This window comes from Colletotrichum orchidophilum (genome assembly GCF_001831195.1).
Source record: "Colletotrichum orchidophilum strain IMI 309357 chromosome Unknown Scaffold_147.1, whole genome shotgun sequence".
In the NCBI taxonomy this organism is placed as follows: domain Eukaryota; kingdom Fungi; phylum Ascomycota; class Sordariomycetes; order Glomerellales; family Glomerellaceae; genus Colletotrichum; species Colletotrichum orchidophilum.
In genome coordinates, this window is record NW_019173103.1 from 48,482 (window position 1) to 72,339 (window position 23,858).

Consider the following 23,858-nt stretch of genomic DNA (forward strand, 5'->3'; position numbering starts at 1 on the left):
GCGTGCTTGTCGTCAACTGGCGCTTGAGAAAATGGCGGCTGAGACTTGGGGCCAGGTAGGTATTCGACGACAGTGTGCTGACCTCCATCCTTGTTCATCCGAGGTAGGAGGCAGGCGGCGTTAAAGCACCCATCCCCTATTTCCCAAGCTGGTGTTCTGATTCCCACCCACGAACACACACACACACACACACACATAATTAGCTACTTCATTTTGACGGTGCCTCAACCGTACCGTCCGGCACAACGAAGCGATGGACGGTACGGCATCGTCTTTCTTCAACATGGCAGGCTACCCCTGTACACCCAATTTAATTCCAATCTACCATCCCACCTGCATCCCCACGTCCTCTTCCGAGTGTGTCGGTTCATCAATTCAAGGACCCGGCTACACCAACCAAACCTGGTCCAAAATGCTCTGCCAGTCTGTCTCTTTCTCAATTCGTTCCTGCACAGTACGCAGTATTCTTTCTACTCTGTACCTTCAAGTGCACACTACCAATACCTGTCTCTCTTCCAGGACTCCCTACAGAGACAGACTGCCCTCCTATTTACTTCCTTCTTTTCCGGTCCTCTTCAGTGTTCCCACCCTTTCCCTTTCCACACGATCCTAGTGCATGTAGTCCTCGCCCATTTGGCTCATCCACACACCCCCTGCTCTTTTCCTGTTTCCATCTCTCTCTCCATCTCTGCTAGTTCCCACCCCCCCTGGCGGCCTGTTCTGGGACTGCCCACCACCCCCAGTCCGTCACTCTACATAGTACGCCGTACTAGAGTCTCCTCTTCTTCGCTGCTGTCCACGAATACGTCTTCGAGGTCCTTGCGAACTGGGCCCTGTCTCTCTCTCCTAATTAACCTAGCCTGGTTTCCCGCTCATGTCGGCGCACTATTCGTACACCTTTGATTCCCCTACGCACCACTACCATCCGCAAAGGCCCTCTTTTCGTTCATCCAGACCTCTTCTACCCTCCTCTTCTTCCCTCATCTCCCACCCTTCCCCTCCGACTCCTTTCCTCCTTTTTCGTCTCTCCAGTTCACGACGAAATCTGGATTGCCAGTCTCTCTGTCTGCGTCTTCGTTTCCTAGCGGCAGAGATTCCGATCCCGCTCCCGCTCTCGCCGTCTTCCCGATCACTTGCCGGTCCTATGATCGTGTCACTCGCTCAGCAACAATAATAGCACTGCTAGTTACTATCTTTAGTATCTACGTCTTTCCTATGCGGTTCTCGCCTTGACGCCCTTTTCCGTCCGTTTTGACACGTCTTGGCCCGTGGAGCTCTCTCATCCGAACTACCGCTGCCGCCTTGCCTGTACATCATCCAGAGGATACTTGGTCGAGATCTCCTAGCTGCTCTCACCAGCGTTTGCGTATACCTCACCTTCCCCCGCCTCTCAAGGACGACACCCACTCACAACCGTCAAGCTGGACGAAAAAAAAGTAGAAGTCTTTCTTCGGACAATGGGAGCGAAGCTGCCCAATCCGCATCGCGTCTGCAGCATGCGTAACCCACTGGCGAGAACGCTGCTTTTTGCAGTCATTGTTCTGATCATCATGGCCCTCACCCTCAGAAACGACGCTATCGACGTTCGCGGTCGCATCATGAAGACGGGCGCTGGCGTCAAGTCATCCATCACCCACCAGCAGCCTATGGACCCCGTCAAATCCCACGGTTCATCATCGCTTTCCGAAAAGATTCCTGCCGAGCCCGCTCCCTCCTCGACCCACGTCATGAACTGCGATATCAACACCGATCACATCAAGACCCTCAAGGACAAGTATGGTCTTTCCGAAAAGATTCATTACTTCAAGCGCTACGTCAGATTTAGCCGCAAGCCCATCCAGCGCAAGGGCTACACCGTTTTAGATCAGGAGTTCCTCCCCAGGAAATTCAAGACTGTCGACATCACAAAGTCGTACGCTCCCGAGGAGTGCCACGCTCCCCTGGATGTTCCTGTCAATCAGTCCCCCTACCCGTCCACTGTCAACGCCTCCGACTTTATGTTTGCTGTTTCTACCACCTATAAGCGTTTCAACGACCCGAAGACGAGCCCGATCAAGGAATGGGCTCACTGGCTCACAGACAGCAACGGAAAGTCCAATGGCGGCAAGCTTTTGCTGTTGCTCCTTGACGCCAGCGACGCTGAGCTGAAGGATGCCAGCGACAGGCTCAAGAGGGTTGGAATTGACGCCGATGTCGCCCACTCCGACCCCTCGATGGAGATGGCTGTTCGCTACCTCACTCTTGTGCCCTATCTTTACAACCACCCCGAGCGCAAGTCAAGGAAATGGCTCGTCACTTGCGACGACGACACATTCTTCCCCAGTATGCACGGTCTGATCGACAAGTTTGCTACATTCGACCACCTTGATCCCCTTTACATTGGAACCCTTTCTGAGGACGTCAATGCCATCCACCGCCATGGTTCCCAGGCTTTCGGCGGTGCCGGTGTCTTCCTCAGTGTTCCTCTTGCAGCTGCGATTAACCAGCTCTATGAGTCTTGCAAAACCGAGACGAAGATCAAGGAGGCCAATTCTGGCTGGGGCCCTCAGGGCGATATCCTTCTCCGCAAGTGCATTTACGAAAATACCGAGGTCCGTCTTACCAATATCTGGGAGCTCTGGCAGCTCGACTTGTACGGCGATCCGGCCGGCTTCTACGAGTCTGGTATCAAACCATTGAGCTTGCACCACTACAAGGGTGGCGGTTGGCACTACGCCAAGCCTCTGCAATCCGCCAAGGTCGGACACGCTTGTGGCGAGGACTGCGCCTACCAGCGTTTTATCACTGCCGATGACTTCATTATTGCCAACGGTTTCAGCGTTGCCCATTATCCTCAGGGTATCGACTTCAACCTTGACCAAATGGAACGCACCTTCACACCTGCCCCGGATGACATTGGCTGGAACTTGGACTACATGTTTGGCCCCCAACGCAGATCCTTGCACAAGACTGGCCGCAAGATTGCCTGGGAGCTGCAGGAGGCTCACGTGCAAGAGGATGGATCTGTGCTCCAAGTCTACACCCGCCGGAAGGACGACGAGCGGTGGGTTGAGGAGGATGGCGAGCCAATGAGCAAGATTGACGGTGTTATTGAGCTTGTCTGGATCCCTTCAACATGAAGTGTCGGATATGCCGAGCACGACGATACGATACGGGCAGAGGCACCCTCGATTACCTCTCGCCTCATGACATGACGGGTCGGATGATTCTGGCATTGCATCAAGCTGAAGGATGGACGAAAGCACCTCCAAAGCTCATTTCCACGCGCTTAACCAACCCACTTGACCAAACAAGGACATCCTGGCCTATTCTCATAGCTAGCATTCGGCTGAAATGGCACGGGCCCATTCCGATTCAGACGGCAGCAAAAAGTCAATCTGGCAGACAGAAAACGACAGGTTGCAATGCCCAGGGGTACCTATATTACAACAACACCCCTGGACAGGATCATAATTATAATCCGCTGACCGCGATACCCTCATTTCATCACACCAAAACTCTTCTTCGATTCAACTCGCATCTCGACTTCGGCATACAGCTCGCATAGAGTTTCGGCGTTTGAGTACGATACGGAGCATTTTTTTTTCCCCTCATTGACAGCATGCTGGCAAACGCTTACCCTTTGTTCTTTTCTACCATTGTGGCATTGCATTGCACATAGATGGATTGCGTGGACGGATCTTGCAATCGGCACATAGACCTGTGACAGGCCGGACGTTTGGAGTCAATGATAAGGACATTGGGTGTCCTTTTTGGAGGTCTACCACCTGGTTTGGTTTGATTTTGGTGCAAGGAAAGGCAGTCATCGGTGCCTTTGTAGAGTTTTAGAACAAGTGTATACCAATGCTACGAAATATTCACACACTTTAAAAACTTCATCCCGCTCCCTCCCCCATGCAAGGCTTGTCGCTATCTTGTCGCTATAACTTGGGGATTGCCATCTGCAGCAGGAGATGTTCCTGTATGGGACGAACTGTGCCGTTCCAGCCTGACATCCCAGGCTTTAATCAACAACAGTCGTCAGGCATCAAATGAATTTGTCTCAGCCAAGCCCCACCCCCACCCGGGATACGCTCGCGCCACAATGCTCTCGTGCCCCGCCAACGTCTGATCCCTCGGATTGCTGCATCTTCTCCGTGCTCTGAGCAATGAAGTCATGAGGCTTGTGTCGTACCTAGCTCGAGGTTCTCCAACGCCGTCCGGTCAGCTCCACGAGGCGACCTCCCACCATGGCGACGTGAGTATTCCCTCTACGCACACCGAGACCCCTGCTAACCTGTTCGTCATGGCCAGCATTTCAAACATATTGTCGTTGCCATTCCGCAAGTCCACGCAGCTCTCGCTCTCGTCGACAATACGACAGTACATCAACACCAAGTATGACCAGCACCCCGACATGTTTCGTCAGGACCTCGAGGTCATCGACACCCTACGACGAGATGCGGTCAATGTAAGGGAGCCGCACCCCAGCGGAGTGAAGAAGCTTCAGGCCTATGCTGGACAGCTAGTGTGGATCGGGGGCAAGTTCCCAATCGACGTACGTCTCTCCTCCACCTATACAAACCCAACCGACGGAGCAATCTTGAGATCGCTGACGCAGCTTGCAAATAGATTGGTGCCGAGTTTACGTGGTACCCAGCGCTAGGATACAATACCGAACGACCGATGGTGCGAAACAATCTTAAATACGAGCTAATGAATATCCTCTACAACCTCGCCTCCCTCTATTCCCAGCTCGCGGTTGCGCAATCGAGATCAGGTACAGAAGGTCTTAAAACAGCCGCAGGCTATTTCGCCTCGGCTTCTGGAGTACTAGGACATATGCAGAAGGAAGTCTTACCCGAACTTCGCATGTCTGACCCACCCGAGGACATGGACGCCAACACCCTCGAGTCTCTGTCCCAACTTCTCCTGGCACAGTCGCAAGAATGCTTTTGGCAAAAGGCGGTCATGGATGGGTACAAGGATGCCATCATTGCTCGACTGGCCGCTCGCGTATCTGATCTGTACAACTCGGCGGGGGACGCTGCGATGAAGAGTGAGGCCATCAGCTCTGCCTGGATCCACCACATGAGCGCAAAGCACCATCACTTTGCTGGTGCCGCGCAATACCGAGCCGCATGTGACTGTCTGGAGAAGAGGAAATACGGCGAAGAGGTTGCACGCCTGCAGGACGCTGTGAGCTGCGTAAATGAGGGCCTGAAGGAGAGTCGGGGCGGCTACCTGAACAAGGCAGTGCTCGAGGATCTTAATGGCCTCAAACGAAAGGTCGAAGAGGATCTCAAGAGGGCAGAGAAGGACAACGACGTCATCTATCTCCGTAAGTGCCGAAAGCTGGTTAGCAGTAGATGCACGGCTAACTTGAGAAGAACCCGTGCCGCCAAAGTCAGAGCTCAAGATTCTCGACAGAGCCAACATGGCAATCGCCAGAGTGCCTCCACAAGTAGCCAGTCCGTTTGACTATCTCGGAGACCAGGCCGAGTTCGGACCGGCCCTGTTTACGAAATTGGTTCCATTCTCCGTTCACGCTGCCATCACCATCTACGAGCAACTTCGCGATCGCATAGTAAACGAAAACATCATTGGCCAGATGGAAACGCAGACCGAAAAGCTGCATGCCTTGCTGAGCTCCATCAACCTGCCTGGTTCGTTGCAGGCCCTTGAGAAGCCGCTTGGCTTGCCTCACAGTTTGGTTCACCATGCGGAGGAAATACGGCAAGCAGATGCTATTGGACGGATTCAGCGGGCCTTCTCGGATATTGACAAGCTAAGGACTGCTGATATCGCAATCTTCAACGAAGGCAAAGCGATACTGGCAGCGGAAGAGGAGGAGGACAATCGAATGAGACGGAAATACGGTACAGATAGGTGGTCAAGACCAGAAAGTCGAAGCGACCCCCAGGGAGGCCAATTCTGGGCTCAAGTGGCCGAGATCGAGGGCTACTTTGCGAGTAGCACGAGTAGTGACGCGGTCGTTCGAGACAAGTACAAAGAGGTCCAGGACTTGCTCGAAATGCTCTCTGGATCCGATCGAGCCATTATGGACTTTGTCCCTTCTTCTAGGCGCATGGACATCCCAGAACACCTGAAGCCGGTGATAGGTAGGCTTCGGGGAGCTTACAACGACGTCCTGCGACTCGAGTCTAAAAGGAGAAAGAAGGCGGAGGCGCTGCGGGAGAGGGCTAGAACGGATGATATAAAGCCGGAAATCCTGAAAGAAGCCGCACGACTCGAGAGAACATACCCGACAACAGCGATTGTCCCGGCCCACTTTGAGGACTTCTTTGAGAAGCGTCTCGACAAGCTGTACGATTCTGAGATTGAAGCTGTGGCTAAGGAAGAGGACGAACAAGAGCGTCTCATGACTGAGGTACAGAGAGTCAACCGAGAATTTGAGAGTCAAAAGAAGAATATGACGAGCGGCAATCGCGAGCGCGAGCAGGCGCTCCAGAGGCTTGACAATGCCTACTACAAGTACAAGGAGATCGTTAACAATGTTGACGTCGGTCGGAAGTTCTACAATGACTTGAGCAAGGTCGTGGGTCAGAACTTCCGCGATCCTGTCAAGGCCTGGGCTGCTGAGCGGCGGATGGACGCCAAGAGTCTCGAAGAGTAAGAAAGTTCCTCGGCGTGTCAACACACACTGTGCTAACCAGCTCACAGGGAGGTCAGCATGCCGCCGCTTAGTTCTCTGAACCTCAACCGATCGCCGGTCCACTCCCCCACCGGTTCAAACTACGACCCGCGTTCCCAGTCCTACTTTAGCGCCAGCGTCGTCCCTGGCACAACGGCGCAGCAGCAGCAGCAGCAGCAACCTTCGCGTCATGAAGTGCACTCTCCCGCAGAAGCACACATCCAGTCGTGGGCCGGGTCGACTGTCGAACCCCAACACCCGAGACCGGCGGCCGCAATATCAAACATGTGGCAACCTGATATGGGCATCAAGTTCGGGGCTCAACCAGGTGCACCGGCGGCGCCTTCCGGCGGATCAACGCAGGGCCAAAGCACGGCGAGCCAGCCCCCGCGGGGAGGGACTTGGAACCCTTCTTCTGGGATCAAGTTCGGTTAGGACGCGGATCGATTCTCAGCACCTAGAAAGAAGAGATCATGAATGGAGGGGGAGTGCGAAGGGTCTATTGAGTCGGCTTTTTGAGCGAGTAGTTTGGCGTTGATGGGGTTGCGCCGTCTTGCTAGATGTACCATAGATCCGTCGCAAAGCATGCTTTCTGTGTTTAGCAAATGACCAACAAGTGCATGGTTCATTCACACACAGTAGCCGAAGCGGAGCATACCGGTACCCAAGTGAGGTATTTGGACCACGTCAAATGTTGGGAGAAACTTTTTATACGGAACATGTGTAAGAGGATATATGTGTTACCCGTGCCGTGTGCGGTCTTTGTGATAGCTACCTTATGGGAGGCCATATCCTTGGGTATCGGGAATGATGTGAATTGCAGATCTGACCATTATTTAGGTTCGTCGCTCCCATCATTCATGTAAGCGCCAGAATCGAGTTGTCAGATGTGATGGGATACTATGTATAATCACGGCATGGCCGGAAGCGGGACTTCCCGGATTGCGTGGGAGGCTCCAGCCGTCGACGTTGCACCCATGTTCCCTGGGTAAGGTAGGTAGGCAAGGTTCAGCGCTAATAGTCTCACAGCGTTAGTCTCACAGCGGGAATGTTTTCTCTATTTTGCGCCTCTTGTCTCTAATTTTTTTTTTCTGCCCTCCTTCAGCCGAGAGAATTTGGGGTAAGGGGGCGTGTGTGGCTCCATTGGCGATGGGACTGAGACGACATATTCCATAGGGAAAAAATTGTAATTCAGCTGGCGTCGCTGAGTCAGGATCTGTCGAAGGGGATTTCGGACGTGGTCCGCAACACCTAGCCGTGGAAGAGTCTGCTGTTGCAGAAGATATGCAGTTGGACAACTGCGCCTCTCTTTTACAGTGGCTTGAAGAAGAAGTTTCGTCACGAGAGAGTAGATTAAAAGGCACACTGTTATCGTGGCAATCTGAATCAGTCTGGATTTTGTTTTACTCGTATTTGTGGCAAATTGAAGTGGTATTGCGGCATCAGGCGATCAACCAACTCGATTCGATCCTGACAGGACAAGATCCGATCATGACAAGGTGACAAAGGAGTAAAACGTCCGGCCGAATCATTCCATTGGTCTCTAGCTGGGACACGTCTTATAGGTCGCTCTAGACCTCGCGGAAGACCCTCAGAAGGGTGGAGCTGGCCGAGGAAGGAGGGGTAAGACGTCAGATACTTTGCCGTAGGAAAGAGCCTCGCCGATGCCTTTTTTATTTTTTTTTAAATTTTTTTTGGCTGCGGATTTGGGTTTAACTGCCCAGCCAGTAGCCACCCGCCTGCCTACCGCCGCCACCGCCGCCAGAGAAAAAGCAGAAAGAATAGGAAAAGCTCGCGCCCGGAACGGTTAGGTGACACTTGCCCGCCTTTCCGCATTCCTCTCTGCCCCTCTCCCCCCTTCTCCAAATGCACCCCGTGGCCACGCGAGGTCCACGAGCGTAGTTCGCTCCCGGGCTGTCACTCCGAGTCCCCTTGACAAAAAACAAAGCAACAAAGCCGAGGGAGGAAAGAAAAAAAAAAGCAGAACGTTTCCGAGGAGAGACGCCTGGGCAGACGAGAGCCGCCGCCGCCGCCCTGCTTGACATCGGAGCACGGCTCGCTCTCACTCTCACTCTCACTCTCACTATCATTCTTACTCTCCCTCTCACTCGTTCCCCTCACACCCCACAGACCGATCGCACCGCCACCCCTGTGCGGTGTACACGCATTCGCGTTCCCATCCGATGTCCGAGGCGCAACGCGAGCGGGAGGTGCAGCGATATCTCCAGAGCTGGCAGGTTGCGCAGGGTTCCTCATTCAATGTCGCCCTCAACGTCGATAGCATCGCCGCCCAGGACTTACATGGAAATGGCTACAAGCCCAAGGCCTCGGCCGACAAGGCTCTCACAGCCTTTGCCCAGCTGGCCGTACTGAAACTGAACGTCAAGCGTGCCATGGTGTCGCTGATCGATTCCACCACCCAAGTCATCCTTGCCGAGGGTACCCGTAACATTCAACTCGGAGACTTTGACCACTTGCAGGACCCTCAGAGCAGCGGCTTGAACAATGGGGATGACCAGACGAACAGTGGTGATAGCGAACTTTGGCGTACGTAGGCCTCCATCTAGATAACCACTCCGTCTCGGCTATTGCTTGCCTCTTGAGCCACCGCCGTCGCTGCATGCCTACAGCCTTTATACACGATGGCATCATGCTCAATCTCCTTCCCCGCGTGCAATTTCAGGCTCAGACGCAATGGAAGGGGGTATACGTGTTGGGAGCTCATATGCTGACACTTGTGATTCCACTAGTCGGCGCCACCATCCTATCTCGTCCCGATGCTGTCTGCGAACACTCAATGGTGAACACCTGCACTGGTCTAGACCACAGAGGCCGCTCGTACACGGCGACCGGACTCATTGTCAATGACTGCCGCCTCGACCCTCGCTTCAGCCAACGTCCGTACGTGCTGTCGGAACCGGGCGTACGCTTCTACGCTGGCGTGCCCATCATCTCACGCAGCGGCCACAAGATCGGATCTTTTGCCGTTTCCGACGAACGACCTCACGATGGACTTACGGCGGATGAGATTCGGTTCATGCAGGGCGTTGCCCAGACGGCCATGGAGCATTTGGAGTGGGCACGAGATCGCGTGGACAGGTTCAAGGGCGAGCGGATTGTGCGGGGACTGGCGACTTTTATCGAGGGATGTTCCAGCATGAATGAGGATTCGACTTCTGTGAAGGACGATGTACCGAGAAGCCCCTCAACAGTACGACCGCCGGATATGCCACTCGTCTCGACACGGCGTCCGATGCCGAGATCGAATTCGTACTTCCGCAACGCCGAAGACCTTTTACGGTCTCGAGAGTCGTCTACGTCTCGCCAGGAAAGCGACACTACGGAACCCCCAGGTCCCAGCACCGAAAACCCGCCATCCCCCCAAAAAGCATTTCAGCCGAGGGTCGACGGCCTCTCGAAACTCTTCAACCGTGCAACAGACGTCCTCCGTCATTCGACGCTGGCTGACGGTGTTGCCTTCTTCGGAGCCACGGCAACGACTGCTACACCCGGAGGTCAGTCGAGGTCTGGCAGGAATCAGTCGTCGGACGATGAGGACGCCACACGACCCGCCACTTCAGGCTCTGGGCTCGACAGCTCCGACTCTGACACCTCACCATCCGCCAGACCCTGCAAGATTCTGAGTTTCTCCGTGGCCGATGAAAGAGCGCGCGCTCGCATTGAGCAGGGCCCGGCGCTTTCACTCGGCATCCTTGAAAAGTACTTCTCCATGTTTCCCATGGGCAAGACCTTTTCCTTTACCGAGGCCGGCCTCGGGGTATCATCAGGGGACGACAGTGCTAGTGATAGGGAGACTATGGGTGTCGACGGCGCACTGCCACCCGATAAATCCGAAGGCAGACGCCGCAAGGTTAAGATGGTCCACGAAGAGCTCCTCAAGAAGATCCCTGGTGCAAAAACGGTAGTCTTTGTGCCTTTATTCGACTACAGCGAAGACAGGCTTGCCGGTGGATGTTTCCTGTGGACCTCCGTCACTGGCCGCATGATGAATCTGGACCAAGACCTCTCCTACCTCCGCGCCTTCAGCAACAGTATCATGACCCAAGTCGGCCGCATCAATAGCCAAAAGAACGAGGCTGCAAAGACGACCTTTATCGCGAGTATGAGTCACGAACTCCGCAGTCCTCTACACGGCATCCTCGGATCCGCCGAGCTCCTCCAAGATACCAGCACAGACGCGTATCAATCCGGCCTCATCAGCTCTATTGCCACCTGCGGAAAGACTCTGCTCGACACCTTGAATCACGTACTCGACTACAGCAAGATCAACAGGCTTGGACGGGCGCAGATGAGGAGGCGAGCAAAACAGAACCAAAGCAGACCGGTCGCCATTACGTCAGACTCTCTTGAAAGCTTGAGCATGTCCTCCGTGGTAGACCTTGCTGTCCTCGTCGAAGAGGTTGTTGACGCCATCGCGGCCGGCCACGCCTTCAAGAAACTAATAGGCGCGGGCTCTCTGGATGGGCCCAAGCCTAGCATCAGTGTCCAGGAAACGAATAATGTGAGGTCGGTGGGCAATTTCCAAGCTCCGGGGGCCAAGGGTACTGTATCGATATTGCTGGACGTCGACCCGAAAATACCTTGGCTGGTAAAAGCGCAACCAGGTGCCCTCCGGCGTATCATCATGAACCTGTTTGGAAACGCCTTGAAGTACACGACCGAAGGCTACGTCCTTGTCTCCCTGACCGGCCAGTCAAGATCGGAGGGGACTAAGATCGACGCATTGATACGAGTGGCCGACTCTGGCAAAGGTATGTCCGAGGAGTTCCAACAAACACGGCTGTTCCTTCCATTCAGCCAGGAAGATTCGTTTCAGCCCGGCACAGGGTTGGGTCTCAGTATCGTCAAGCAAATCGTCGACTCTTTGAGAGGAAGTCTCGAGGTCAGGTCCGAACAAGACAGAGGGACCGAATTCGACGTACATCTCAGCTTCACATCAGCATCCGATGACACGGAAGGACCTCGCGAGCCGGACGAGGTGATGCGCAGTACCGTGAACGAGACCAAGGGAATGAAGATTGTCCTCCTGGAGGAGGAGCGCACCGCCGATACCCCACCCATGCCGAAACACGCTGCGAAACTGAACCAGATTCTCACAGAGACCTGTTCCGAATGGTTCAAGATGAACGTTGCTGAAGAAAATCCATCCGACCCACCAGATGCAGACATGTATCTCTACTCTGAGCCACCCACGGTGGAAGTGTTGGAGAAGCGCTTCAAGAACAACTCGCGGAGATCGCCCAGCCAGAAGAAGGCACCCTTTGTCATTATCTGCCCGACAGCTGAAGAAGCAGTCAAAATTCTTCAGGACCACAGCAAGCTGTTGTTGGACTTTTCAGAAATTGTTGAAGTGATACCGCAACCGTGAGTAAACCAACTCCCATGATTGATCACCAGAGAAGCCCTCTGCCAATTGCAAAAGCTGACCGTTTGCCCCAGATGCGGCCCACGAAAACTCGCCAAAGTGTTTAGCCACTGCCTCAAGCGGGTAGAAGATTTAGAGAGGAGTCAGGCAATGGCACGAAATTCATCCGGGCTGCTGGCTCCGGTCCCACTGACCCCTGGGAGAACCGCTCCCGAGAACGAGGTGCGCCAGGTCGAAAGAGTCGGCACTCCCCTCCACCAGCAAGCCAGGCCCGAGCAACTTGAACCCGCAATGGGTGTACAGCCCCTCATTAAGCCTCTTGGCGCAATGGCGCTCTCGCCGGCCCTCAACGGCGGCCAGCCGGTCCTGGTCGGCCAGAAGAGCGTGACGCTGCACGTCCTGCTCGTCGACGACAACCAGATTAACCTCAAGCTGCTCGTCATGTTCATGAAGAAGTGCGGCTTCACGTACGAGCAGGCCGAGAACGGACAAGAGGCGCTCGACCGGTTCATCGAGGCCTCGAGCTCGTCCATCGAGGCGAGCGCCAGCAAGCGCCGGCGCTTCGATTTCGTGCTCATGGACATTAGCATGCCCATCATGAACGGGTTCGAGGCGACAAAGCGCATTAGGGATTACGAGCGGGACAATAGGCTGCAGGCGACGACGGTGGTGGCGCTGACGGGCCTGGCGAGCGCGGACGCGCGGCGGGACGCCGAGACGTCTGGGTTCGATGTGTTCCTGCCCAAACCGGTGCGCTTTGCCGAGTTGCAGAAGCTGCTTACGGCGTCGTGAGTTTGTGAAAGCGGTAACCGGGCCGGTTTTTTCATCCCTGGGATTTTTCCTTTCTTCCAGCATAATAAACAAGACCCCCCTTTCTGGGAAATAGATTAGGTCGTCTTGCGTCAACTACATTTCAGACCTGACGAAGTATTACGGTTCCAAACCTTTGACGGTAATGGTTTGTAATTACAAAAAAATACCATTTTATGTTTCTCCTCAACCTTGACGATCTCTCCATGTCCAATATCCGACGCGTTCTAGGCTATCTGCCGCCGTGAGTGTAAGATGGAACCCGATGTTGGCCGGGCATTAGCTGGTCCCCCCTCCCCCAAATGACTTACTCCTGTTGCGACAGGATAGGAGCCGACGCAGGATCGTAAGAAGAGCCGAAGCCCTTGGCCAGGACGGCACATGCGTCATGGACAAGCTTCCTGCTAATCTGGTGGACACTGGAGATGAACAATTAGCCGGCCGGCCTACGTCCAAGCAACGAAAAAGGTAAACAGCGAAGCGCAGATACGCCAAGCAGAACACTACACTGTAACATACCCAGCAAGAACGAGGACGGAATGCGTCGCGCCCTCGTAGACCTCCGTCTCGACCTCGACGCCCGCGTCCCTGAGCTGGTCCGCGTACCGCAGCCCCTCGGGCGTGAGCAGGTCCACCCCGGCCACGGCGAGCCAGGTCCGGGGGCTGCGGGCGAGGACGTCCGCGGGAGCGAAGCACGGCGAGGCCTGCCACTGCTTCTTGTCCTCGTCGCCGCGGGCGAAGTAGAGGTCCTGGTACCATCCCATGCGGGTCGGGGTCAGCCAGGGGACGTGCTTCGTGGACGCCCAGCCCGTCTCCGCGGTGGCGGTGCTGTCGATGACGGGGCATATGAGGATCTGGGCGATGGGCGGCGGGTGGATGTTTGCGAGGGAGGCTTTCATTGTTAGGATTGCGGCGAGGTTGCCGCCTCTGTTTGGGAGGGGGGAAGGATGTTAGTGTTCGTTGTCTCGACAGAGGTGACTGTTACGAGAGAGGTCTGGAAGGGGGGCGGGGGTGAGGGCTGCTGGGATAACGAACGCTGAGAGACCGCCGATTGTGACGAGGGACGTGTTGAGGCCCAGACGGGAGGCGTTTGAAGGTTCGTATATCCACTTGAGTCCCGTGAGGCAATCGTCGACGGCGGCGGGGTAGACGTGCTCCGGGGCGTGGCGGTAGTTTATGGTGACGACAACGCATCTCACATCTATTTTGATGCTCCATCAACACTTACACTCACCACTCATATGTTTTTTCCCAAGATTTCACCTCTCTATTTGGGGGGAGGGGGGGGGAAACCAACACTGACAAACGTGCGTCAAGAAGCCGTTCTCGCTATCCAAACCACCATTCACCCACCCACCGCCGTGGAGCCAGACCAAGCACGGCCAACCCCCCTCCGACGGCGCCTGACCCTCGGGCACGAACACGCGCACCTGGATCTCGCCGCTACCGCCGAGCTCCTCGTCCCATTGCTTGCCGACCGTGGACAGCTTCTGCGTGGTGTGGGCAAGCGGGCTGGGCGCGGCGCGCGAGGCCGGGTCCCACGGCCGGGCCTCGGAGGGTTCCATGTACTGGATGATGGCGTCGTGGAGGGCGACGTACTCCGGGTCCAGCTTGGCGCGGACGGAGGGGTGGATCGGCTGGTGGATGATGTTGTTTTTGTCCGCCATTTTTTTTTGTGCCTTTTTGATCTGTTAGTTACCCTTTGCCTTGGTCGATGTAAAAAGGATTTTACTCCTTTTTTATGGTGTACTTTCCAGAGCGCGGCTCAACTTACGTTCGTGGAGGAGAAGAGAAAGTAGAGTGCAATGGGGAGACGACCCAATGTGAAGTCGAAAGATGGTTGACGTGATTGGTGAGTGGAGCTCTTTTGCGCTGAAGTTGAGGCTTTTAAGAAAGTTTGCTGTGAACGGCCCCCCCTTCCTCCATGCGGCAGCCTGGTTTTTGCCCGTTCTCGGCAATCTTTTAAATCTGGGTGAGGAATTTCGCATGGGGCGTCCCGCTCACACCGGCACTTGATCGGACGGGAGACCCGCTGCTCCACGATTTCAGTCAAGATAGCGTCTGGTCCCTGAAAAAACCATGGACGGTCTGAATCCTCACGACAAAGCGTAAAAGTTACGTAGAAATATGGTGGGCGATTGATATGTATACTGGTCTTTGGTCAATGTCTTCTCTAGCTACGAGTATGAGCTATAATTAGACCAGAAGAAGTAATTAAGATCGTATAGAGAAAGACCATGGATGTAACCTTATGCCTCTACTTTCAATTCCTAGTCCCATCTTCATTTTAAAGTATCATTGAACTTTGATGTGTTCTATTGCGAATACTCAAACCTCGCTAAGAGATGCAATGGCTGAGATACTTTTTAATGAGTTTGACTATAAAATTAAGACCGAACCTGACGGGGAGATCATCATGATACACGCCTTAGTGAAGAAGAATTGCCTGACTATGACCTCTTGGATCTTCGAGCAAATCTTCTCACAGCGTTCTCGTCAGTAGCAGCTGTCGACCCAAGAACCTACGAGTTTGACGAGGGCGAGGGCGAGGACGAGGACGAGGACGAGCTGATGGCTGGGTCGTACGCAGAGAGGAAGGGGCGAAGACGTTAGTCTGAAATCTCACAAAGATGGACCTCAGGACCAGTTGAAACGGCACTTCAACCTCTTGACCCGGTGAAGGAGCGGCACTCTTGTAGTAGCATACCCAAGAAGGTTGTGCATCCGTCCAGGTTGGATCTCACCGTTCCCATAATCATCCTAGGAGCTGCGATGAATCTTAATTTCAAGAGAAGAAACGTCTGACCTAATGAAATATTCACAGCATGGGAGTCCACAGTTGAAGGTATAGGTTTCTTCAAGTCTAAATTTTGAAGAGACTTTGTGATTCTTGTTTTCCAACGGGCGGCTGAAGACGTCTGTCGGAAGGAGCTTTGATTTTCTCCAGGGCCTCACTCATAAAAGTGGTGTACCATGAAGCATTGATTGCCATTTTCTGACCACGGAACAGCCGCAAATTCTTTACCAACAGAACTAAATGAACCCATTTCCGTTGGCGTTGATCCTATTCTTTCCGTTTCTCGCGTTGCCAGTGGTGCCATTTTTCTTTTTGGCGGCGGCGGCGCCGCCGGCACTGGCACCGCTCACACGCTCGCATCTCTCGCCGCCATCGCCGTTTCCGCAGCGGATGGGCAGCAGACAGCAACCATCGGGGTCTGCGAATTGCTCCAGGCCATCGGCGCCCGTGCCGAGGGATTTGCAATCAGGTCCATCCGGGAAGCCGCATCTGATGCGCGCACATGGTTAGCAAACAAATTTTTTCATCTCAATAAGCAAGCTTGATCGGATCTACGATTTCTGCTGTTTAGACTAACCCATTCTTAGCGAGGACGCCAGCGGAAAAGAGGGTGAGGATAATGGTTGAGAAATGCATTGTCGAGGTCTGGTGGTTGTAATGGAAGATTTCTGCACAGCAGATTGATGAATGTGATTACAAAGGTAAATGAGTAATATGAAAAGAAAACCTGAATGTATTCGAATTGAGATGGCTTGAATGGATACAGGAAGTATAAACCGCGGTATTGGCATCTAGATTTATAGAAAATTGAGGTGATCCTATTAACCATCAGCTCAGCTATGATCTGCAAAAGTCTCAGCTCCTGAGCATCTTGGCCAAAGACCGCGGCTGTGTTGCTAGGTAGGATCGCTCACTCCGAAGAGGATACGGGGTAGGCCCACCGCCGGAGTCCCTGCGAAACTCTGCTTCTAAAACCAAGCTTAATGGGCATTTGAGTCTTGATTCACAAAACGTGTCAAGATTGGGCAGAGCCAAGCTAGGTACATGGGTTTAAACCCCGCCATTCAGTTTGTCGAGAAAGGAGGAGAGAAGAGAAATGCGAAAATCGTGCCGATCGCGTGTTGTAGTTGTAGTTCTCTCGTGGGGACAATTTGGCCGGGGGATGAAATAAGGCTTTGTGAATTGTAGACTTTAAGCTCGTCCCATCATACAGTCTGACGTGGGCTGCCATCTGAAGATTCCCAGCGGACCTCGCGCGTGTTTTGTCAGTGCGTCGACTCTGTCTCAAAAGTTGGCGACGTTGGCCGGGGAGACACCTTCAATGACCTGGCTCTGAGCCTCTGACCCCAATCCTTGGTCTACGACAAGCTTCTCGGTGTACATCTTCCTTTTGACAACCATTGAGAGCCTCTTTAAAACCGATGGACCGTGGCTCCACGTCGAGACAGGACGCAGGGCAAGGTCTTGATACTTCCGGACAGCAAAACACGCACAGTATCATACATGTAGGCTTCACCATATCACCAGGTACAGCGATACGAACCAACTCCTGCGTTCTTACTGGGACCAGGCAAACGGATAGCATGTACGAGCAGCATCTGGTGGGGTCTCTTGTAAATAGCCTCGTTCCAGGTCTTTGGATGCGACGGCTGATGTGAGGCGAATCCGGGGTGGAAGCTTCGAAACTCGTTCTATAGCTGAGTGGGTCCGTCACACCGGTTCAGGGGGTGCTGCCGAGGGTCGCGAATGTGTCGGGTATCCCAGCCAGCTGATGCACAAGCCCATCACCGCATTCCCTTTGAATAGTATGGGCACCTTATCATAGGGCGGGATGCGTGATTACCACGCGACGCGAAGGCGCATCGTCTCAAGTTCAGAAGCGTGGGCAGAGACTACGACTGAAAAGCACAACTAGTTCGAGACCAGACATGCCGAACTGCTCCCCGAGGTAGTGGTACAGAGGCAGTTTGAGGAACAGTCACTGCATGTGCATAGGTACTCAGAATGTTGTATGCTATAGCTTGCTGTGGACAACCTCAGCCCTCATTGGTATGCATAGTACCAGAGTTCCAGGCTGAAACAGAGTGCCGATGGCATGGGAATATACATGTATTCTCCTGGGAGTTGACGTCCATTAGCCATTGTTGTGCGCATGATCCGTTGTGGTGGGCCAGTCGACCACGACTCAAGATTTTGGCACTCTCCACCTTCCACCGTTGAGCAGTTTACATCTATATTCACAGGCTGTATAAGGTAAGGTAGCTGGTCACCCGTGATGTACCCCAGCACGATTGGGACTGATAGCACCTCGATGATAAGCTCACCCAGTCATGGGCGGTGGAGATTTGTGGGGAGCTGCGGGAAACGCTGAGGGTGACACCAGCTTGGAAGTCGCGCTTATGTACGAGCTCACTCGCGCAGCACGTCTATGCACAACAGCCTTCGAACAGCGTCTAAAGGTAGGTTCATTCAAATGGATGACAGGCGGGTAGGTACCATTGGCCTCCACCATGGATCTGCATGTACAACGTAGGCTAGCCCAGAGTTGAATTACATTACATTTACGAATTGCAATGGTGGTGTTGAAGTGGCACTGGGGACCTTAGCCAGCCACGCACAACCAAGGGACGATTAACTTTTTTTTTTTCTTTCTTACTTGAGGGTCCCAGGTCGTTCGCTGCTATGGCTAATCGGTACAGTACAGATAGACTTTCAGCCAATATACTCACCAATCAAGGCACCCCGTGGATCACTAGCGATCACCATTTGGGAAAATCGGCAATGCCGGCACGCAAACGAGTTCTCGTGCGGGTCCGCCATGTCGGCGCTAGACAACAACAGGAAGCTCGGTCCACAGCAATCCTGGAAGCTGCTCTATCCCACGTGCCTGGGTCGTCTTGTTCTTTGGATGATAGCAAGATACGGGATCCCAACTCTGCGATTTCGGTCGCCCCCGATGAATATTGAATGGGGATAATGGGGGGGTTGTTTATCATTCGCCGCGTCACCGCGCCAAAGCTGCAGCTCCTCCACAACCCTTGGTCCCTTGGCTCATGGAGAGGAAAAGCTTGTTCGAGTGGGATTGCATCTTGCTTAAAAGCTTGGCTGCATGCCACCCAAGCCTTGGATGATGCTACCTACCTGAATGCTCACAGGAACCCTCCCCAATCTTCTGAGTTCTCCGTCTTTTGCTTGAGCTTGTCAGTCTTCCCCATTGGATCACTCTTTTTTCCTTTGGGAGCCAAGCACTTTCAGGTTCCGTCACAATGCGTCTCGGAAATGGCATCTGGGCCTCGCTCGCCCTTGCGTTGGCCGCCCCGGTCCTCGCCTGCGAGAGCTGCGAGCATCCCGAGAGAGACGTCGTCATGACCAGAAATGTCCGTCGCGCGCAGCCCGATGCGCAGGCGGCCACAGTCGCACCTCGTGGTCCGCTCTCGTGGGGTCAACTCAATTTCCTTCACACCACTGGTAAGCTGGACTCCGTCTCAAAACAAGAGTGCATTTTCGCGTATACTGACTTACAACCCTAATCCAGATACTCACGGATGGTATTAGGACCTCTCTCTCTTCCTACCTGACGAGTCCCATGCTCCAGACACTGACAAAATCACAGGCTCGAAGGACACATCCGCGAGCAAAACTATGGCGCCGACTGGGGTGACTTTGTGAGCTTTGTCAAGCACATGCGCAAGAAAGCCAAGGACCTGGATGTCGACTTGTTGGTAGTCGACACTGGCGTATGTCCTCCCTATCCTCCACTCTCAACACCACTGCGCGCAACTGACACACGTGCAGGACTTGCACGACGGCGCAGGAATCAGTGATGCCACTGGCGTCTCGTCTTACGCCAATGGCACCGGTGTCAACGGCCAGTTGTCAAACCCAATCTTTGAAAACATCGACTACGATGTGCTAAGCATCGGCAACCACGAGCTGTATGTTTCCGCCATCGCGTACGAGACCTTTAGCCAGTTCGCTAAGGTCTACGGCGACAAATACTTGACGAGCAACGTCCAGATCCGCAACCCCAGCACGGGAGCGCTCGAGACCATTGGCAAGCAGTACAGATACTTCACCACCCGCAAGGGTAAGTAGCCCGCCCATCTTCCATTGGTCCCACAAGTGTGCAAGTATCTCTTGATCAGATATTCTAACTTACACCCCGGTGCAGGCCTGAGAATCATGGCTTTCGGCGTTCTCTTTGACTTCACCGGCAACTCCAACGCTTCCGTCGTCACCAAAGCCGCCACCATGGTGAAGCAGTCCTGGTTCCTCGACGCCGTCAACTACGCGGAGCCCATTGACCTCTTCCTGGTCATCGGTCACAACCCCGTCCGCCCGACGCAGAGCAGCAGCACGCTCAAGACCGTCTTCAACGCCATCCGCGCCATAAAGCCCGATACCCCGGTCCAGTTCTTTGGAGGCCACACCCACATCCGCGACTTTGCCGTCTACGACGACAAGTCGACCGCCCTGGAATCTGGGCGGTACTGCGAGACCGTGGGCTGGCTGTCTCTGAGCGGCATAAAGTCTGACAGCTACAAGGGCGCGGTGTACCCCAAGGGCGTACCTCACCCTTCTCAAAAGGCCGTCAGCGTGGCTGCGAAGAGTGCTTCTTCTGGCCCGACCTCTGCCACCAGCAACTCTAGCATCACTTACTCTCGCCGCTACCTGGACTGGTAAGGATACCCAAAGTGCCATCAGCGCAACGCAATTTACTGACCGCACGTTTCAGGAACACTCTGACGTTCGAGTACCACGCGGTCGGCAGCCAGATCAAGGCATTCAACACGTCAAAGGGCGTCAGCGTGTCCAAGAAAATCACAGACACCCGCAAGGAGCTCAACCTGACCTCCCTCTACGGCTGCGCGCCCCAGACCTGGTGCATCAGCTGCGCGCCCTTCCGGTCGGACAGCTCCATCTTCTCCCTGACGACGACGGCCCTCGCCGCCACCATCGTCACCGAGGCGAGGAAGTCGACGCCGCGAATCATCATCGCCAACACTGGCCACATCCGCTTCGACCTCGCCCAGGGCCCCTTTGACTACGACTCGTCCTTCATCGTCTCCCCCTTCACCGACGGCTTCCAGTACATCCCCGACGTCTCGTGGTCCCTCGCCCGCCAGGTCCTCAACGGTCTCGAATCCGGCAACTTCCCCTCCAAGCGGAAGCGCTCTCTCGCAGCGGTCGACGACGCGTTCGGCTTCACCCCCGTCAACCCGGGTCTGTCCGCCGTAGACAGCTGCATCGACCCGCACGTGACCAACGATCACTTTTCCAAGCGCTCGTACGCCGGCGGGCGGATCGTCCGGCGCCAGGCCGTCACGCCGGGCTACACCACCAGCGACGACTTTGGCACCGACGGCGACGACACCGTGCACACCAAGATCCCGACGTACGACTACCCCAACTTCTTCCAGGCCAACGGCAGCTTCCCCAGCAGTGGTTCCCTGGCAGATGATGACAAGATTGATCTCATCTTCCTGGACTACGTCGCCGGCTCCGTCGTCTCGGTGCTGCGCTCCCTTGGCGCGAGTTACACGTCTGCCGATGTTTCTTATTATCTGCCTAGCGTAAGTCAAATCATTGGTGGAGGGCGGCCGGGCACCCGTGGTGGAGAGCCGCTATTTACCTGGACGTGATAAGCTGACCCGTTTCGTAGACATTCACAACCAACTCCTATTTGCCCGCGTTCGCAAAGAGCGACGCGTCGTGGCAGGCAGATGTGCCCAACTGCCCAGTTGGATTGGGAATCGGCTACAACATTACGACCGCGTAAAGAGAGTGATGTTCATATAAGAGTCTGGGTACACAAGCATCCAGGGAACATAGTAATCGTGGGATTGACCTAGGTCCACCTGGGTTCATCGGGTGTCTGGCGTATGAGACCGCTACTCGTAGGATCTCTCACCTGCCACCAGTACATATATTTTTCTCTTCAATTGTACATATTAAGCACGCCGTTCAACGTATTGGACCTTTGATCATTGAATTCTGGTTATCGAGACTACACGAGGTAGCTACAGGCTGAGTGGGAAGCCTAGTCAGTACCGAGAGAGCCGTCGCCAGCAACCCTTTCTGCGCCACATAACCCAAAGGCCGGGGTCGAGAGACAGAGGCGCAAAGCGGCCAGTTTGCACATGAACCCTTTCGACTCGAGAGTCTAGACGATCAAGCGTCCGTATGGAGGGTATCAGATCCGATTTCCGAGGTTCGGAAACTAAAGCAAACAAAAGCAAAACTGTTTCTCCATCTTCTTCACGTTCAACCGACTTATATGGTATCTGCCGTTTTGAGTCCAGCAGCAAAACTCGAGACAATGAGATGCGCGGCCTTTGCCACCGTCTTTCGATCGTTGACCTCGGCACGGAACTCGGGCCCAAGCGTGATCGTGATGGCGTCCCGCTTCGTCACGCGCCTGCTCTCGACCGCCTGCGGGGAGACGTACGCCTTGGCCCTGTACGACGGCTGCCAGTTCGTCGCGGCGTCCCTCAGCAGCCTCTCCAGGTTCGCCTCGGTCATGGGCGCCCTCGACGAGGCGTCGGCGAAACCGTCCAGATACCGAAATATCCACCTCGACTGCCCTTCCTTGTTGACCAGCACACCAAAGAGCATCCAGAGGGCCCCGTCCTTTTGGCTGAGGGAGTTGGCGTGCAGCCGGACGAGCGCGCCGTGGGCCTCGACCGCGTCAAAGACGTTGGACTCTGCCGACGGGCTCGTCCTCGTCGTTGTCGTCGGTGACGGGTACAGTTTGAACTTCTTCATGGTGATGAACCCCGCCATGGAATCCGTGTAGCGCGGAATCGCCTCGATCCTCGTAAAGATCTCGACGCCGGAGCCCCGGCTGTGCATGATGAGGAGCATGATGGCGTATTCACCCAGGTGGAAGCTGGAGTCGTGGGGCTTGAGCTGGACGATGCCCAGATCGCTGCCCGGTGCCTTCGAGGGGACGAAAATGTCGTGGACTTCTACTTTGAGGCTACCTGACTTCATGAGGCTGAGATCGTGAACGTTCCATCGCAGCGAGATGGGTCGGGGGAAGTCCCGGACGACTCTATAAGTGTCCACAACGCCGGTGCTTTCTAGGGGAACGCCGATGAGGTGGCCGCCCTTTGTGCTCGCTGACAGGATGCCGATATATTCTGGCGGCCGGAAGCCGAAATTGGAAATGCGGATATCGGCCGGCCGTATCAGCGTGAGCTGTATCGACAAGCCGAAATTCGTCATGGAGTACGGCACCGGCCTGCTCGAGGCATCGTACGCGGGGTGGTAGTCCTGCCCGTTTCTAAAGTTCCGGGGCGACGGCGCCAGCATGCTGACCCACGAACCGGGGTCGCTCTCGGTCCAGGACCAGCAAAAGAGCGACTGGTCCGTCGACGTCTTGAGAATCTCCTCCTGCAGGCGCGCAAAGGCCTTGGCGCCTTCGCCGTAGAGGAGGGGCATGTTGATGTCAAAGATGCCGAGCATGCAGTACGCCAGGTCCTCTTTGCGGGTGGTCTTGCGGCACGACAGCCACGACATGCGCTCGGCGACGCTGGCGTCGGACAGGCGTTTCCTGCTCCTCGGCTGGAGATATTTACGGTCAATGTTTGTGATTCTCTGAATGACGCCCGCGAGGAGCTTGCGGGTCCCTAGGAGATGCCAGCCTCGAGTGAAGAAGAGGACTTCCCTCGGGGCCAAGAGCTCTTGGAGTGTCCAACCTCGTGTAAACCAGAGACTCTGCGAAAGGACATTGAAGCTGTCTTCTCCATCACCGGTATCGTCTGGGCAATCCCAGTTTTCAACGTCCGAAAGATAGGCGTAGCATCTCACCGCACATTCATACCAGGCAAACATGGAGTTGATGGCCTCGGACAGCTCGGCGGAACTCTCCTTGTTGATGCAGCAAGTGTCGATCCAGAGGTAGTCGAGTCCATCGTCGATCGCCTGGATCCTGGCCAAATCGATTTTCCGAAACCCCTGCCTCTCCCTCGCGACGCAGAGGTCCTCCCAGTCTTGGAAAGTCACCTCGTCGAGGCCCCACGTGTGCGAGACGATGGCGTAGCGCGGGATCTCATCGCCAAAGAACTCGGTTAGAGCCAAAGTCCGAGTGTTGATGAGGCGCATCACGCTGCAAAATCCAAAGACACTGCCGTAGAGACATGTAAGTTGGGTTAGGCTCGCTGCATAGCATCAATATCAAAGTTACGCCGCCCTAGGATTGACGTGTGCGCAATCCGAAGCTGAGAAGC

At 54.7% G+C, this 23,858-nt stretch overlaps 7 protein-coding genes across 7 annotated transcripts; 4 read left to right on the plus strand and 3 right to left on the minus strand.

Moving 5' to 3' along the window:
• Positions 1-1,496: 1,496 nt before the first annotated feature.
• On the plus strand, positions 1,497-3,119 carry CORC01_12246 (uncharacterized protein; the record flags this gene model as incomplete). Its single annotated transcript, XM_022623867.1, has 1 exon — positions 1,497-3,119. One exon carries the CDS (start codon positions 1,497-1,499, stop codon positions 3,117-3,119), a length of 1,623 nt encoding a protein of 540 aa, XP_022469624.1.
• Positions 3,120-4,156: 1,037 nt separating this feature from the next.
• Positions 4,157-7,069, plus strand: CORC01_12247 (BRO1-like domain-containing protein; the record flags this gene model as incomplete). Its single annotated transcript, XM_022623868.1, has 4 exons — positions 4,157-4,537; positions 4,612-5,320; positions 5,370-6,612; positions 6,664-7,069. The coding sequence occupies 4 exons, from the start codon at positions 4,157-4,159 to the stop codon at positions 7,067-7,069; spliced, it is 2,739 nt and encodes a 912-aa protein (XP_022469625.1).
• A 1,748-nt stretch (positions 7,070-8,817) lies between these two features.
• On the plus strand, positions 8,818-12,812 carry CORC01_12248 (hsp90-like protein; the record flags this gene model as incomplete). The annotated part of the gene is made up of 3 exons (XM_022623869.1): positions 8,818-9,181; positions 9,385-12,019; positions 12,095-12,812. 3 exons carry the CDS (start codon positions 8,818-8,820, stop codon positions 12,810-12,812), a joined length of 3,717 nt encoding a protein of 1,238 aa, XP_022469626.1.
• Positions 12,813-13,137: 325 nt separating this feature from the next.
• On the minus strand, positions 13,138-14,497 carry CORC01_12249 (uncharacterized protein; the record flags this gene model as incomplete). The annotated part of the gene is made up of 4 exons (XM_022623870.1): positions 13,138-13,249; positions 13,350-13,757; positions 13,866-14,031; positions 14,134-14,497. The coding sequence occupies 4 exons, from the start codon at positions 14,495-14,497 to the stop codon at positions 13,138-13,140; spliced, it is 1,050 nt and encodes a 349-aa protein (XP_022469627.1).
• A 1,366-nt stretch (positions 14,498-15,863) lies between these two features.
• Positions 15,864-16,263, minus strand: CORC01_12250 (uncharacterized protein; the record flags this gene model as incomplete). Its single annotated transcript, XM_022623871.1, has 2 exons — positions 15,864-16,116; positions 16,205-16,263. 2 exons carry the CDS (start codon positions 16,261-16,263, stop codon positions 15,864-15,866), a joined length of 312 nt encoding a protein of 103 aa, XP_022469628.1.
• Positions 16,264-18,893: 2,630 nt separating this feature from the next.
• On the plus strand, positions 18,894-21,406 carry CORC01_12251 (calcineurin-like phosphoesterase; the record flags this gene model as incomplete). The annotated part of the gene is made up of 6 exons (XM_022623872.1): positions 18,894-19,123; positions 19,241-19,364; positions 19,423-19,714; positions 19,799-20,306; positions 20,363-21,200; positions 21,290-21,406. 6 exons carry the CDS (start codon positions 18,894-18,896, stop codon positions 21,404-21,406), a joined length of 2,109 nt encoding a protein of 702 aa, XP_022469629.1.
• A 494-nt stretch (positions 21,407-21,900) lies between these two features.
• Positions 21,901-23,733, minus strand: CORC01_12252 (heterokaryon incompatibility protein; the record flags this gene model as incomplete). The annotated part of the gene is made up of 1 exon (XM_022623873.1): positions 21,901-23,733. The coding sequence occupies one exon, from the start codon at positions 23,731-23,733 to the stop codon at positions 21,901-21,903; it is 1,833 nt and encodes a 610-aa protein (XP_022469630.1).
• Positions 23,734-23,858: the final 125 nt, after the last annotated feature.